We start from the raw sequence: 16,881 nt of genomic DNA on the forward strand, positions 1-16,881 counted from the left end.
AACCCAACTAAATATATTTCAGATTTGTTTACAGTAATTTAATACTAAACAAACACAGTGAAATATATTTTTTTCGTTAGGTCCAGAATGATTTTGGCGAAATTATTGCATACACAAATTTTCACTTGTCTTATATGGCAAGATGAACGTTGCTATTTAAGCCAAGATCGCAAATTCTGCCTATTCGGCATGACATATATATATATACATAATATATATATATACATAATATATATATATATACATATATATATATATAAATATATAAATATATAAATATATATATATATATATATATAATTAATAAAATACATATACAGAAAAAACATAAACATGAATACAATGGCACAATGTATCAAAGATGATGAATTTCCTCCAGCTCCTCCGAGGCTGGACGTGAGCCAAGTATGCAGCAAACATTTCCCCTCTGGATGGCGACGCTGAGGCGCTGGAACATGAAAGTGGCTGCCCTTGGGTCCCTGGTGGTGTCGATGAGTCTGGAACCCAATTCTTTAAGGAAACGTGTGGCATTTTTTCCCCATGATGCCAAGGTCTCTGATCCCACTGGGACAAATTGATACTGTTGGCTAATGTCCCTGTACTTGCTGATCTTGTACTCCTCCCTGTGGTCAGCAGCTCCTCCCTGTCGCCCCACACTGTGATGGATATAGGTGTCAGCCAGTGTGGACACACAGGTATAGTCCCATGCTAAGAGCTTGCCATTCTTCCAAGGATAGATGGTGATCCCGTCGGGGCGGTTTGCTGGGTTGTGGATATTGTTTGCTGCAAGTGATCGTGGCTCCCACTCGGCAGGGCATCCAGCTGTAGCAAGGGTTCTCTTAATGATGTCGTTGACCTCATTGTGTCTTGCATGCCAGCCCTTGGTTTTGGAACAGTTAAGACCATGTAGACCGTATTGGTCTGCTTGCACTTCGCCGCAAATACACATATACATGTATTCTGTGTGAATTGGGCAGCAAGGCGCAGAGCCACTTCTTGGGATCTTAATACTTAGGAATTCTTCGCTTGCCTAATTCTTGGGCACAACCTACTTCCACATTGAACAAATGTGACACTACCTATGACTGCTACACCTCTCCTGCCATACGGTTTATAAGCTGCTTCTCCGCTCATCTGCCGTATTCTACTCAAGATTGATGGACTGAACACATCGACTCAAGGTTGAAGGACTGATTACCTCATTCTCCTCCTGTTCTTCAAGTTTCTCCTATGTATGGACTGATGAAGCCACTGTGTGGCGAAACGTTTCCTCAATAAAGATACCCAAGTGTTGCACATGTGTCTAATTTATCAACATGTCGGTTCTCTGAACCATTCATCTACAAACCTGTCAGACACTGCAACTTCTTGGGATCTTAATACTTAGGAATTCTTCGCTTGCCTAATTCTTGGGCACAACCTACTTCCACATTGAACAAATGTGACACTACTTATGACTGCTACACCTCTCCTGCCATACGGTTTATAAGCTGCTTCTCCGCTCATCTGCCGTATTCTACTCAAGATTGATGGACTGAACACATCGACTCAAGGTTGAAGGACTGATTACCTCATTCTCCTCCTGTTCTTCAAGTTTCTCCTATGTATGGACTGATGAAGCCACTGTGTGGCGAGACGTTTCCTCAATAAAGATACCCAAGAGTTGCACATGTGTCTAATTTATCAACATGTCGGTTCTCTGAACCATTCATCTGCAGTATGACCTCTGGACTTCTGTTGCTTACACTTCTTGATATAAATCCCAGTAATCTATTTGCCTTATTACGTATGCTTAGGCATTGCTGTCTTGTTAGGTAAGACACATATGCAACAGTTAGGTATCTTTATTTCGAAACGTTTCGCCTACACAGTAGGCTTCTTCAGTCGAGTACAGAACAGTTGATAAAAGCAGAAGAGACTTGAAGACGTCAGTGGTGACGTGTACTTAGCTCTGTGAAGACCTGTTTGTGTGCTCTCTGTGAATCTGTACCAGGATGCCCTCTCTTGAGCAACTTTACCAGCAGCTGAGAGAAGAGCTCAGAGTTGCTAAGATGGAGATACGGCGATTAACGGAGGAGAACAAGAGGATTCGTAGTAATCCTTCTGTTGTGAGTCCCCAGGTTAAGAGGGGAGCTTGGTCAGTGGCCGGGCAACATGGAACCAAGCTGAAGATCAAGAAAACGGTTGGAGAGGCAGAAACAACGAGAAACCAGAAGACTACCGTGGGAACTTCCAACTCATTCTCGGTGCTACCTGACGAATGTGAGTGTTCTACTGGGAATGCCACAACGAGCACCAAAGAAGCATTGGCAGACGTGAGTAAGACATCCCTAGAAACCCCAACGAAGACCATCGAGAACGTCTTGACGAATTCTACAAGTGGTGTAATGCTACCTGGCGAATGTGAGTCGACTACTCGGAGCATCACGACGGACGACGCCAAGGAAGGTAAAAACATTGTTGTTGTTGGGGATAGCCAGATTAGGTACCTGGATAGGGCATTCTGCTTGAAGGATAGGAGTAGGAGGCAGAGAGTGTGTTTTCCTGGGGCTGGGATGAAGGATATTGTTAGCCGTCTGGATGACATCATGAGAGGTAATGGGAGCAATCCTATTATCTGTCTCAGTGCTGGAGGCAACGATGTTGGCAGACGTAGGAGTGAGGACCTGATTAGCAGGTATAGGTCAGCAATAGAGATAATTAGGAGGAAGGGTGGGAAACCTGTCATATGTGGCATTTTGCCAAGGAGAGGAGTTGGAAATGAATGGTTGTCCAGCGCAATTGGTGTCAATTGCTGGCCGGACAAATACTGTAAGGAAAATGCGGTAACATTCATTGACAACTGGGACCTCTTCTATGGCAGAAATGACATGTATGCCAGGGATGGGGTTCACTTATCTAGGTGTGGGGTGGGAGCACTGGCCAACGCAGTGGAGGGAGCTGTTAGGTCTTTAAACTAGGAATAGTTAGTGGTATGGGTTTTGGCGGGAAAACTGTGAAATCGCAGGGTAGTAACATGAGTACTAGGAGAACTAGTAATAGGCAAAATGAGGTGGATATTGGAAAGCCAGTGGCACTAATTGACAGGGACAGTAATAGGTTTAGTGGAATAACAGAAAGGAGCAGGAAGGGTAAAGAGAGAGGAGGGTCATTAAATATTTATTACACAAATAGTCGCAGTGCTAGGAATAAGATGGACGAGTTGAGACTAGTTGCTAGTGCAGGTAACATAGATGTATTTGCCATTACTGAGACGTGGTTTAATTCAAAAAGTCGGGACATGCCTGCAGAATGTCACATTCAGGGTTTTAAATTGTTCCAAGTAGATAGAAGTATCAGGAAGGGGGGTGGGGTGGCATTGTATGTCCGAGATCGCTTGAACTGTTGCATAAAAACGGGTATTAAGTCTGAAGTAACACATACAGAGTCTGTTTGGATAGAATTTTCAGAGGGGCATGAAAAATTAATTTTAGGTGTGATATACCGTCCCCCAAATTTAGATAGGGACCAGGGGAGACTACTATGGGAGGAAATTGTTAGGGCCACAAGGCACGATAATGTAGTAATTCTAGGAGACTTTAACTTTAGTCATATTGATTGGAATTTCTTGACTGGGAATTTAGAATCATACGATTTCTTAGAAGTAGTTCAGGATTGTTTTTTGAAGCAGTTTGTGACAGAACCTACAAGGGGTAATAACCTGCTTGACTTAGTTCTGGCAAACAATGAATCCCTTGTTAATAATTTAGAAATTTCAGAGGAACTGGGTGCTAGCGACCACAAATCAATTACATTTAGAATTGAATGGAAGTATGATAGTAGGGATAACTCAGTAACAGTCCCAGATTTTCGCTTAGCAGATTACGATGGGCTTAGAGAACACTTATCATCTGTTGACTGGGGTAACGAAGAGAGCTATCAATATGACAGTTTTCTGAACACAATACATGCTGCTCAAAGAACGTTTATCCCTTATAAGGAAATTAGATCAAATAGAAATGACCCAAAATGGATGAATAATAGGCTGAAATATCTACTAGGGCATAAGAAAGGAATTTATAGACGTATCAAAAGAGGCGAGGGTCATCTTATGAATCAGTATATTGACATTAAGAGGGACATTAAAAAGGGGATAAGAAAAGCTAAAAGGGACTATGAAATTAAAGTTGCTAGGGATTCTAAAACTAACCCAAAAAGTTTTTTCCAGGTCTATAGAACAAAAGTCAGAGATAAGATAGGTCCCCTTAAAAATAACTATGGGCATCTTACTGACAAAGAGAATGAAATGTGCTCGATTTTAAATAATTATTTTCTCTCGGTTTTTACACAGGAAGACACTAATAATATTCCGGTAATTAATTTTTATAGTGGATCAGAAGAAGATAAATTATGTAACATCACAGTCACTAGTGAAATGGTTGTGAAGCAGATAGACCGACTGAAGCAAAATAAGTCACCGGGTCCTGATGAGGTTTTTTCAAGGGTTCTTAAGGAATGCAAAATGGAAGTCTGTGAACCATTAACTAATATTTTTAATTTATCTCTTCAAACAGGTGTAGTGTCTGATATGTGGAAGATGGCTAATGTAATTCCTATTTTTAAAACAGGGGACAAGTCGTTACCGTCAAATTACCGCCCAATAAGCCTGACCTCAATTGTAGGCAAATTACTAGAGTCAATTATAGCTGAGATTATAAGAAGCCATCTCGATAAGCATAGCTTGATTAATGATACTCAGCATGGATTCACAAGAGGCCGGTCTTGTCTAACTAATTTATTAACTTTCTTCAGTAAAGCTTTTGAGGCTGTTGACCACGATAAAGAATTTGATATTGTTTACTTAGATTTTAGTAAGGCATTTGATAGAGTTCCGCACCAAAGACTGTTGAAGAAAGTAGCAGCTCATGGCATTGGGGGAAGGGTGCTCTCGTGGATCGAATCATGGCTCACAGACAGGAAGCAGAGAGTGTCCATAAATGGGGTTAAATCCGAGTGGGGATCAGTAACAAGTGGGGTTCCACAGGGATCAGTCTTGGGCCCGTTGTTGTTTATAATATATATCAATGATCTTGATGAAGGAATTACTAGTGATATGAGCAAATTCGCCGATGACACGAAGATAGGATAATTGATTCAAATGTAGATGTTAGGGAACTTCAGGAGGATTTAGACAAACTCTACTCTTGGTCAGAAAAGTGGCAGATGCAGTTCAATGTAGATAAATGCAAGGTTCTGAAGCTCGGGAGTGTCCATAACCCTAGCACTTATAAGTTAAATAATGTAGAACTTAGCATACAGATTGCGAAAAGGACTTGGGGGTTATGGTAAGCAGCAACCTTAAACCAAGACAGCAATGCCTAAGCGTACGTAATAAGGCAAATAGATTACTGGGATTTATATCAAGAAGTGTAAGCAACAGAAGTCCAGAGGTCATACTGCAGCTTTATACATCATTAGTAAGGCCTCACCTAGATTATGCAGCTCAATTCTGGTCTCCATATTACAGAATGGACATAAATTCGTTAGAAAACATTCAGCGTAGGATGACTAAATTTATACATAGCATTAGAAATCTTCCTTATGAAGAAAGATTGAAGACTCTTAAGTTACATTCACTTGTTAGACGAAGAATGAGGGGAGACCTGATCGAAGTGTACAAGTGGTAGATAGGTATTAATAAAGGGGATATTAACAAGGTCTTGAGGATATCTCTCCAAGAGAGAACCCGCAGTAATGGATTTAAATTAGATAAGTTTAGATTTAGAAAGGACATAGGAAAGTATTGGTTTGGAAATAGGGTAGTTGATGAGTGGAACAGTCTACCTAGTTGGGTTATTGAGGCTGGGACTTTGGGTAGTTTCAAATTTAGGTTGGATAAGTACATGAGTGGGAGGGGTTGGATTTGAGAGGGACTTGCACATCGGAGCTTGTTTCTTGGGTGGCATTGAAAATTGGGTTGGTCAAATGTTGTTAGTGGGATGAATTGTAAAGGACCTGCCTAGTATGGGCCAACAGGCCTGCTGCAGTGTTCCTCCTTTCTTATGTTCTTATGTAATCAGTCAATCATCCTTAAAGTTTTGAGGTGGTCAGTCCCTCAGTCTGGAGAAGAGCATTGTTCCATAGTCTGGAACAATACTATTACGATTGTCCAGTATCTGCACTAGTAGACACAGATTAATATATTGCGTCAGACTGCGTGCATGTGGCATGGTTAGGGTGCTTCTGTAGTGCGTATGTACTGACAGTGACTCTAGATAAGCATAGTTTTGACATCCAGCACTGACTCAGTGTGTGTCCTTGTCGGTGGTGGCATCTCCTGCTATTGCTACGCTGTACATTAAGTTGCACAAGGAATTGAATGTAAGCCTTGCTGTCTGCCTGTTGTGAATTTCTCTTGATCAAGAGAATTTGAGCTAGCCTTCCCTTCCTTGGGAAATATACCCTGACCTTTGCCTCTCTTTAAACTACGTAATTCGTAACCACTTTAACTTTCTAAAATTCCACCATATCTTGGTAAATACTGGGTACTGTGAATAATAACTACAGGGAGCTTCATAATAATGTTTTTTTTTTTTGTGGTGGATGTCAATAGATTTGCAAGAGTTGATTACCAATTTAACTTGCTTAGCGAACAAGTGTTTGGACCTAGTTCTTTGACCCATTATGTGTCTGTGCAATCCTTTTTCTAGCACCCATAGAATGGGTTTTGATGCTTTTGAATATAAGATAAAGATATCAAACTAACTAAACTCGGTGTTGGAGTGAATGGTGAAAAAGTTGAAGCTTGTCTTGGTTGGAGGGGCTGCAGTCTGCCTTCCACACCACCACTCCCATATATACATATGCTGGACTGGAGAAGCTGTGAGAGACCAGTGGTGACGTATTAATAGTTTGGAGGAAGTGTCGCTGATGCTGTATGGTCATGACTGCAGCTTCCATGATGTGGACCTACCGACTCGCTATTCTCACTCTCATACTGCTGGCAGGTATGTTCTTATTCCTCGCCAGGTCCCTCTCCACCCATTGCCCCATCATCCATCCTATTTACCTTTCTACCTCCCATTCCCCATATTCCTTCACCCAAATCCTTGAAATTACTGATAGGCATCAGAGGTAATGAACCAACTGACATTATAACGACTTCTCGCTAAAGACGACTATTTCCAAGTTTTGGTTTAAAGGGAGTAATCTTTTCGTGATACATTATGTATACCCCTAATTGTATATACATTAATGCTCTCTGTGTATATGCGCAGAGATAAACATCTCTCGGTATGTTTATTAATAAAAATGTTCTTAATGAATGTACAGGCAGATCATACAATTTTTATATCGTGCCCGTGATATCCTGCCTAACATGTGCTGCTTGCATTTATCCCCACCCTGTAAACACATGTCCTGTATGTAAATATATCCTGCTTGTAAAAGGACCACCAGTCCACAAACATAATGTTGAATCTTTTATAAAATGTAGGCAATAACTTGATATGTGTGTAATGGTATATTCAGTGTAACCAACTCCAACTTTGTACCCAACAATATTTTTATATCATGTTACTTCACGTGAAGTGCTAAAACTCGTGAGGATCTCTCAACACCAGGAGTAGATAAATTAGACACATGTGCAACTCTTGGGTATCTTTATTGAGGAAACGTTTCGCCACACATTGGCTTCATCAGTCCATACAAAGGAGAATCTTGAAGAACAGGGGGAGAATGAGGTAATCAGTCCCTCAACCTTGTTCTTCAAGATTCTCCTTTGTATCTACTGATGAAGCCACTGTGTGGAGAAACGTTTCCTCAAAGATAACCAAGAGTTGCACATGTGTCTAATTTATCAACATGTCGCTTCTCTGAACCATTCATCTACAAACCAGGAGTAGAGGCTCGATCCTCTGTCCACTAATCGTGAGAAAAACAAGTTACTTAACTATTGTTTCCCGTGGCCAACAGAAGCGTCAAGAGAGGGTGATGAGATGTGTGGTGCGATAAGAGCAGGGGATCTTCAAGCTGTGGAAGACATGCTTGCTAGAGGCGTACATGTAGATGCTGTTGACCATATCCGTGAGTATTATTCCAAGAGCTGGATTCTGTGTGTGTGTGTGTACTCACCTAATTGTGGTTGCAGGGGTCGAGACTCAGCTCCTGGTCCCGCCTCTTCACTAGCCGCTACTGGGTCATCCCTCTCCCTGCTCCATGATCTTTATCATACTTCGTCTTAAAACTATGTATTGTTCCTGCTTCCACTACATCGCTTGCCAGACTATTTCACTTCCTAACAACTCTATGGCTGAAGAAATATTTCCTAACATCACTTTGACTCATCTGAGTCTTCAGCTTCCAATTGTGACCCCTTATTTCTGTGTCTCATCTCTGGGACATCCTTTCTCTGTCTACCTTGTCTATCCCATGCAGTGTTTTGTATGTCGTTATCATGTCTCCCCTGACCCTCCTGTCCTCCAGTGTCATCAGACCGATTTCCCTTAACTTTTCTTCATAGGACATTCTCCTTAGCTCTGGATCCAGCCTTACCTGGAGTTTACCTGGGGAGGGTTTCGGGGGTCAACGGCCCCGCGGCCCGGTCTGAGACCAGGCCTCATGGTGGATAGGGTCTGATCAACCAGGCTGTTACTGCTGGCCGCACGCAAGCTGACGTACGAACCACAGCCCGGTTGGTCAGGTACTGACTTTAGGTGCCTGTCTAGTGCCTTCTTGAAGACAGCCAGGGGTCTCTTGGTAATCCCCCTTATGTATGCTGGGAGGCAATTGAATAGTCTTGGGCCCCGGACACTTATTGTGTTGTCTCTCAGTGTACTCGTGGCGGTCCTGCATTTCATCGGGGGAATGCTGCATCTCCTGCCAAGTCTTTTGCTTTCATATGGAGTGATTTTCGTGTGCAGGTTTGGTACTAATCCCTCCAGGACCTTCCAAGTGTATATTATCATGTATCTCTCTCGCCTGCGTTCGAGGGAATACAGATCAAGGACCTTCAACCGTTTCCAATAGTTTAGGTGCCTTATCACACTTATGTGTGCCGTGAAAGTTCTTTGTACACTCTCCAGGTCTGCAATGTCGCCAGCCTTGAAGGGGGCCGTTACTGTACAGCAGTATTCCAGCCTAGAGAGCACAAGCCTTGTTGCAAACCTTTGCACTTTCTCTGATTTCTTGATGTGTTTGACCAGATGTGGGTCCCAAACTGATGCTGCGTGCTCCAGTATGGGCCTGACGTACACAGTTTACCTGGAGTTTACCTGGAGAGAGTTCCGGGGGTCAACGCCCCCTTACTGAGGTACCGGAATGCTATTCCCAGGTTTGCCAGGCGCCCATATGCCGCAGCAGTTATCTGGTTAATGTGTGCTTCTGGCGATATACTCGGTATTATACTCACTCCTAGATCTTTCTCCTTGAGTGAGGTTTGCAGTCTTTGGCCTCCTAGCCTATACTCTGCGGTCTTCTTTGCCCTTCTCCGATCTTCATGACTTTGCATGTGGCAGGGTTAAATTCTAGGAGCCAGTTGCTGGACCACACATCCAGCCTGTCCAGGTCTCTTTGTAGACCTGTCTAGTCCGCATCTGATTTAATTCACCTCATTAACTTCACATCATCTGCAAACAGGGACACTTCTGAATCTATCCCTTCCGTCATGTTCACATATACCAAGAATAGCACTGGTCCCAGGACTGACCCCTGTGGGACCCCGCTCGTCACAGGCGCCCACTGTGATACCTCATAATGGACCATGACTCGCTGTTGCCTCCCTGTTAGGTATTCTCTGATCCATTGCAGTGCCCTTCCTGTTATATGTGCCTGATCCTCTAGCTTCTGTACTAATCTCTTGTGAGGAACTGTGTCAAAGGCCTACTTGCAGTCCAAGAAAATGCAATCAACCCACCCCTCCCTCTCATTTCTTCAGTTGTCTTGTCATAAAACTCATGTAGGTTTGTGACACAGGATTTGCCTTCCATGAATCCGTGCTGGCTGTCGTTTATAATCTTGTTCCGCTCCAGGTGCTCCACCACTCTCCTCCTGATAATCTTCTCCATGACTTTGCATACTATACACGTCAGTGACACTGGTCTATAGTTTAGTGCTTCATTTCTATCTCCTTTTTTAAAGATGGGGACTACATTTGCTTTCTTCCATACTTCAGGGAGTTGCCCAGTTTCAAGGGAAGTGTTGAAGATTTCGGTTAGTGGCTCACATAGTGTCTCTGCTCCCTCTCTAAGGACCCACGGAGAGATGTCCGGTCCCACCGCCTTTGAGATATCAAGGTCACTTAGGAGCTTTTTCACCTCCTCCTCAGTGTGTGTGCGTATATATATATATATATATATATATATATATATATATATATATATATATATATATATATATATATATATATATATATATATATATATATATATATATATATATATATATATATATATATGTCGTACCGAATAGGCAGAACTTGCCATCTTGACTTAAATAGCAACGCTCATGTTGCCATATAGGACAAGTGAAAATTTGTGTATGCAATAATTTCGCCAAAATCATTCTGAACCTAACGAAAAAAATATATTTCACTGTGTTTGTTTAGTATTAAATTATTGTAAACAAATCTAAAATGTATTTAGCTGGGTTAGGCTCAAATAAATTGCGCTTGTTATAATAAGGTTAGGTAAGTTTTCTAAGTTCCTTTTGGTGCAAAATTATAAATTTTTACATCAACATTATTAATGAAAAAAATATATCTTTAAACGTATAAGAGAAAATTTTAGAAAGGACTTAATTTTAAATGAGTTCTTGCTAATTGACCAGTTTTACATGTTCGGCACGACATATATATATATATATATATATATATATATATATATATATATATATATATATATATATATATATATATATATATATATATATATATATATATATATATAGTTCAGTGACCTGCATTTTATGGAGTGGTTGAATTGAGGTGAAATCAAAGCATGAGAATTTTCAGAGGGTAAATAATGCAGTGGTCATTAAATTCTAGTGCATCAAAAATATTAAAATGTGTATACGTGAGTGAAGGAATGTGTGAATATATTCTTGTGCTACAAACCTGTACAACTGTAATGCTTCTTATCTGAAATACTCATTTGTACTTCATGTTGTAATTTGTTTACTGTAATTTTTACCACTGAATATATCACTGCTTAGTTAATCTGAAGTTAATTTTAAGCTGCCTATAATGCTCTGCATACAAGGCACTTTTGGCATGTACATCCACCCACTGTATTTCTTTGTACAACTATGTATCATGTAAAAATAAAATCAATAAATATGTATCCGAGTCTCAGATTCTGAGACCCGAATATTAAATTGATAACCAGATATTAATTAACAAACAACTTTCATATGCAGAGCATTTCAGGTTGCCTTTAAATTGACTTAGATGGAGACAAATATAGTAGTTAACTGGTACTATATTAGTTTAATACCTGCTGGGTTTAGCGCTTAGTTATAATAATAATAATAATAATAATAATAATAATAATAATAATAATAATAATAATAATAATAATAATAATAATAATAATAATAATAATAATAACTTTTATTTTAACATGATACATAGTTGTACAAGGAAATAAAGTGGTTGGGTGCACATGACAAAAGCTCCTTGTATGCAGAGCATTATGGACAGGCTTAAAATTAGCTAAAGATTATAAGCAATGATATTCAGTGGTAAAAATTAAAGTAAACAAATTACAACATGAAGTACAAATGAGTATTTTAAATATGAAATTTGAACATTTCAATTAAGAAGCATTACAGTTGTACAATTTGTAGCATAAAAACGTATAATATAACAAAATGATCAGTATACTAAACAAAGTCATACAATTTATTAATCCGATCAAATCGAATAAAATCAATGATTTGTAGTGCAGAAATAGGTTATATGGTCATTAGATGAGTTACTGTGCATTCAAGAAAATGTAGAAAAATGGAGTATTTTATTAGGTAATGTAATTAAAAAACATAGTTTGATAGTGTCACATGCCTGCTGGGGCAAGGAGGGCCACCTGGCTCGTCAAGACTGCGAGTCTTCTGATGAGTGATCCGTTTAGAGTTAAGTGGAATATTTGCAGCTCTGTTTCTAAACTGAATGAAATGGGTTTTGTCAGTATTCAGGGTAAGTTTATTAGTCACCATCCAGGCAGATATTTTCTGCAATTCGGCACTGATAATGTTGGCGAGTATGACTGGGTTTGGGTGGGAGAAGACTAGGGCACATTACAGGACGGTCGCCATTTATCAGATCTATAATTCCGCTGGGGGATATTTACATAACGGTTTTGGTGGGAAACCGGTTACTGTACTCAAGAACCAATGGAAACAAGTCATTTTGATTTTTTTCCGTGTTATCCTAGGTAATCTACACATATGCTACTATGTATGATAATCTGTGTAACTGTATTTATGTGTACCTGTACTTGAATAAACTTACTTAAGGTGTAGGTGTCTCGCTCTAAGGGGTTTCTAAGGAAAAGGGGGGAGAGGGGTTCCTTCTAACCCTAATTTGGAACGATTCGATTCGATGTGGTTCGCCGGTATTGTCCCGACCCGGGTCTTGTCCAGTTGGTGACCCGGCAAATTGGGAACTGTTTGTTCCTGTTTCTTTTGCAAAGGGGAATCCTTTGTCCTTTCCCTACTTGCCCAGCTTGGGGACTTAGTGGTGTGTGGGCGTCTTGCTTTCGCCTGGGATCTGTGACAAATTTATCCCATTCTCTCTGGGACGCTTGTCATCATCTTGTTTTGCTCGCTGGGCACATTACTGGAGGGATACCATTCATCAGCTCCTTGTTGTCGCCATTGATTTTTTTTTTAACTGTTGTGGTGGGAAGCTGGCTACTGAACTCAGGTTGGAGTGTGGCTTCCCACTCTGATGGGGCTTGGTAAGAGGGGTCCACTTGGCCTTCTTGGGAATTTCTGGTTTCTTTTTCTATTTGCAAAGGGAACTTCTGTTCCTTATCTTTCATCGCTGTTTTGGGCAACATCTCTTACTCGTGGCTCGTGGTCTGGTAGGCAACGTTAAGTGTCCATGGTTCGATCCCAGGCAGGGTTGGAAACAGGCGTGTTTCCTTACATCTGTTGTCTCGTTCACCTAGCAAGCAAGTAGGTACCTTGGTGTTAGTCGACTGGTGTGTGTCACATCTTGGGGGACAAGATTGAGGACCCAGGTGGAAATAAGGCAGACAGTCCCTCGATGTCGCACAGCCTTTCTTGGGTTATCCTGGGTGGAAAACCCTTCGGGGGTTAAAAATCCGAACAAATGTGGAAACTGTCGTGTTTCCTTACACTTGCTGTCCCTGTTCACATAGCAGTAAGTAGGTACGTGGGTGTTAGTCGCCTTATACCTGCTGTTCTTGTTCACTTAGCAGTAAGTAGGTAGGGGGATCCTCTCCAAGATACGATACTACGTGCCGCAAACTGCCCTTCTCACACTATACCATTCACTTATATATCCATACCTCACCTATGCTATCTGTGCTTGGGGTTCAACTGCAGCAACACACCTAAAGCCAATAATAGTCCAACAAAAAGCCGCAGTAAGAATAATCACTAAATCCCACCCCTGGCAACACCCCCCCACTGGAGAGAGTTTCGGGGGTCAACGCCCCCGCGGCCCGGTCTGTGACCAGGCCTCCTGGTGGATCAGCGCCTGATCAACCAGGCTGTTGCTGCTGGCTGCACGCAAACCAACGTACGAGCCACAGCCCGGCTGATCAGGAACTGACTTTAGGTGCTTGTCCAGTGCCAGCTTGAAGACTGCCAGGGGTCTGTTGGTAATCCCCCTTATGTGTGCTGGGAGGCAGTTGAACAGTCTCGGGCTCCTGACACTTATTGTATGGTCTCTTAACGTGCTAGTGACACCCCTGCTTTTCATTGGGGGGATGGTGCATCGTCTGCCAAGTCTTTTGCTTTCGTAGTGAGTGATTTTCGTGTGCAAGTTCGGTACTAGTCCCTCTAGGATTTTCCAGGTGTATATAATCATGTATCTCTCCCTCCTGCGTTCCAGGGAATACAGGTTTAGAAACCTCAAGCGCTCCCAGTAATTGAGGTGTTTTATCTCCGTTATGCGCGCCGTGAAAGTTCTCTGTACATTTTCTAGGTCGGCAATTTCACCTGCCTTGAAAGGTGCTGTTATAGATCTAAACTTACTCCCTGTTCAGAACATCCACACTTACTACTGTGCAATCTATATCTACAGGACCTTAAATTCCAATATTAACCTTGACCTAAAACGCTTTCTTGATAGTTGTGACAGGATCCACAGGCGTAACACCAGACACAAACATCTCTATGACATTCCCCGTGTCCGACTAAACCTTTACAAAAATTCAATGTATTTCAAAGGACCTAAAATCTGGAACACCCTACCTGAAAACTCTAGAACTGCAGACACACTCATCACTTTCAAAACTACAGTTAGAAAACATCTTATCTCCCTGATACACCCCGACAACTAACTACATGATAACCACCTGGTGGTTCACAATTACACTCACTCATCCACTGACTATAAACACAGAAATACTAATCGTAATCTTAAAATAATGAATCCTAACTAGTCATAAGTTTGCCTATGATACTCCAATATAGACACTTTGTATTGTGCTAAAACAAAAGCATTCACATTGCTAAACTCACAAATTATAATGTAGTCACCTAGCCTTAATGCCATAATCTGTAAGGAATTAATGTTGAGAATTAATTTAAGTCTGCCCGAAATGCCTAGCCATGCTAGGTGTCCTAGTGGCTCCCTCTGTAATTAGTATTTTATAACATGTAAACCACACAATATCCAAATCCTGTAAACCCCACATTGTAACCCTTATAGAGAATAAACTTGATTTGATTTGATTTGATTTGATCTTGGGTGTTAGTCACCTTACACCTGCTGTTCCTCTTCGCTTAGCAGTAAGTAGGTACCTGGGTGTTTGTCACCTTACACCTGCCTTCCCTGTTCACCTAGCATTAAGTAGGCACCTGAGTGTTATTCAACTGGTGTGGGTCGCATCCTGGGGGACTAGATTGAAATATCCCACTGGAAATAAGTCAGACAGTCCTCGATGACGCTCTGGCTTTCTTGGGATAGTTTAGTTAGTTTAATATGTTTATTATGCACCCCATACCCATCCTGTGGGCGGTAGTCAAAAGATTACAGAGGTACATAATTGGTCCAGGGACTGGACTCCAAAGTTTTGATAGCTGAGCAAGTTACAGAGGTAATGAACTCACAATTTACAAAGGTAATGAACTCACAATTTACAAAGGTAATGAACTCACAATTTACAAAGGTAATGAACTCCAGGTAGGTCTGGTCACAATCATGACAAGTTACAAAGGTATTTACAGATTACAGAGGTACGTAATGGGTCCAGGGACTGGGCCCCCAAAGTTTTGATAGCTGAACTAGGTACAAAGGTAATGAGCTCACAAGTTACAAAGGTAATGCATTCTGTAGAATGGTTACTTACGTTTATTCATGCTACAATCATGAACAAATTATAGAGTAATGAGCAATTCACACTTCCACACCCGGTCACAACTGTAATGAGTTATTGGTGCAAATATTGATTGTTGAGTCACACACACCACACACACACACACACACACACACACACACACACACACACACACACACACACACACACACACACACACACACACACACACACACACACACACACACACACACACACACACACTTTAGTTTAATATCTTTATTATGCACCCCATACCCATCCTGTGGGCGGTAGTCAAAAGATTGGTTTACAAAGACTCGTAAGCAAACACTATAACATATTTATTAGAAAACGTGTAAAATCTTGTAGATTCTACAAGATTCTACACGTTTTCTAATAAATATGTTATAGTGTTTGCTTACGTGTCTTTCTAAACCAACTTGTCGGTATTTATTACCAAGGTTTATACCAGTCAAAAGGTTACAAAGGTACATATCCTGGGTGGCTAACCCTCCCGAGTTAGAAATCCGAAAAAAATTTTGCCTTTCATCAGGAAGCAAGGCTCAATACGGGTAAGCTGTCAGCTGCCCTTACAAACTCAACAAGTAGACGTTTGCATCAGCCTTCGTCAGTTGTGGACGTCTTGCTCTCTCCTGAGTATGTGACAAATTTCCCCCGCTCTCTATGGGACGCTTGTCCTCATCTACTTTGCCCGCCGGGCACATTTGCAGGAGGAGCTCTTATCATCGGCTTATTTGTAGTCAGCTCCATTTTTCCTGTCTACGGATAATTTTTTAATGGGAAGCCGGATACTGAACTTAGGTAAGTGTTTGGTCACCTAGCTCTGCTGGGGCTTGGCAAGGTGGTCCGCCAGATCTAATTGATAACTTTTAGCTTCTGTATCTATTTACAAAGAAACTCTTGTTCCTTATTCTTTCATAGCTACTATGTGCTTAGTTGTCCACTTATTGAGGAATACAGAGATAGACAGTATAATAACCTATGTGACATGTCAAGATATCTTATTAATGAAAATAAAGATACCAGATATACTAAGCAAATTTCCTAAATTTGTTTGTAACAGATAAGTGAACTATAGATATGTAGATATAAATCCAAATGTACGCCTGTTGACCCTTTTGGGCCCTAGTTCCTAGGCTTTTTGTGTATCCATATGCTCTTGCATTACCGTCCACTGGATGGATATGGGGTGCACAATAAACTAGCCACTTCGGTGGCAAAATCTAAAAATATAATCACGGCCGAGCCTTGGGCAACAAATCTTCCCCGAACATCGGGAAGTTGGGCTGGATACTGCGTAAGCTGTCAGTGGCCCTGATACACCCAACACAAAGAAAGGAAGACGAATTTGCTGTCA

General features: G+C 41.2%; 1 protein-coding gene across 11 annotated transcripts in view; it reads left to right on the forward strand.

The window, feature by feature from the left end:
- Nucleotides 1-6,252: 6,252 nt before the first annotated feature.
- The window catches only part of LOC128690257 (uncharacterized), a 92,461-nt gene continuing 81,832 nt past the window's right edge, over nt 6,253-16,881 (forward strand). For 6 of the 11 annotated variants that reach the window (XM_070090582.1, XM_070090586.1, XM_070090587.1 and 3 more), the window contains exons 1-2: nt 6,276-6,986; nt 7,954-8,064. In XM_070090582.1, the coding sequence (XP_069946683.1) occupies nt 6,917-6,986; nt 7,954-8,064 (181 nt within the window). In that variant the 5' untranslated portion in view covers nt 6,276-6,916. Of the gene's footprint in view, nt 6,987-7,953; nt 8,065-16,082; nt 16,326-16,881 lie in introns of those variants that run through there. The other 5 variants (XM_070090583.1, XM_070090585.1, XM_070090584.1 and 2 more) reach the window with 5 other exon arrangements.

Source organism: Cherax quadricarinatus, chromosome 32 (assembly GCF_038502225.1).
Source record: "Cherax quadricarinatus isolate ZL_2023a chromosome 32, ASM3850222v1, whole genome shotgun sequence".
NCBI classification, from domain to species: domain Eukaryota; kingdom Metazoa; phylum Arthropoda; class Malacostraca; order Decapoda; family Parastacidae; genus Cherax; species Cherax quadricarinatus.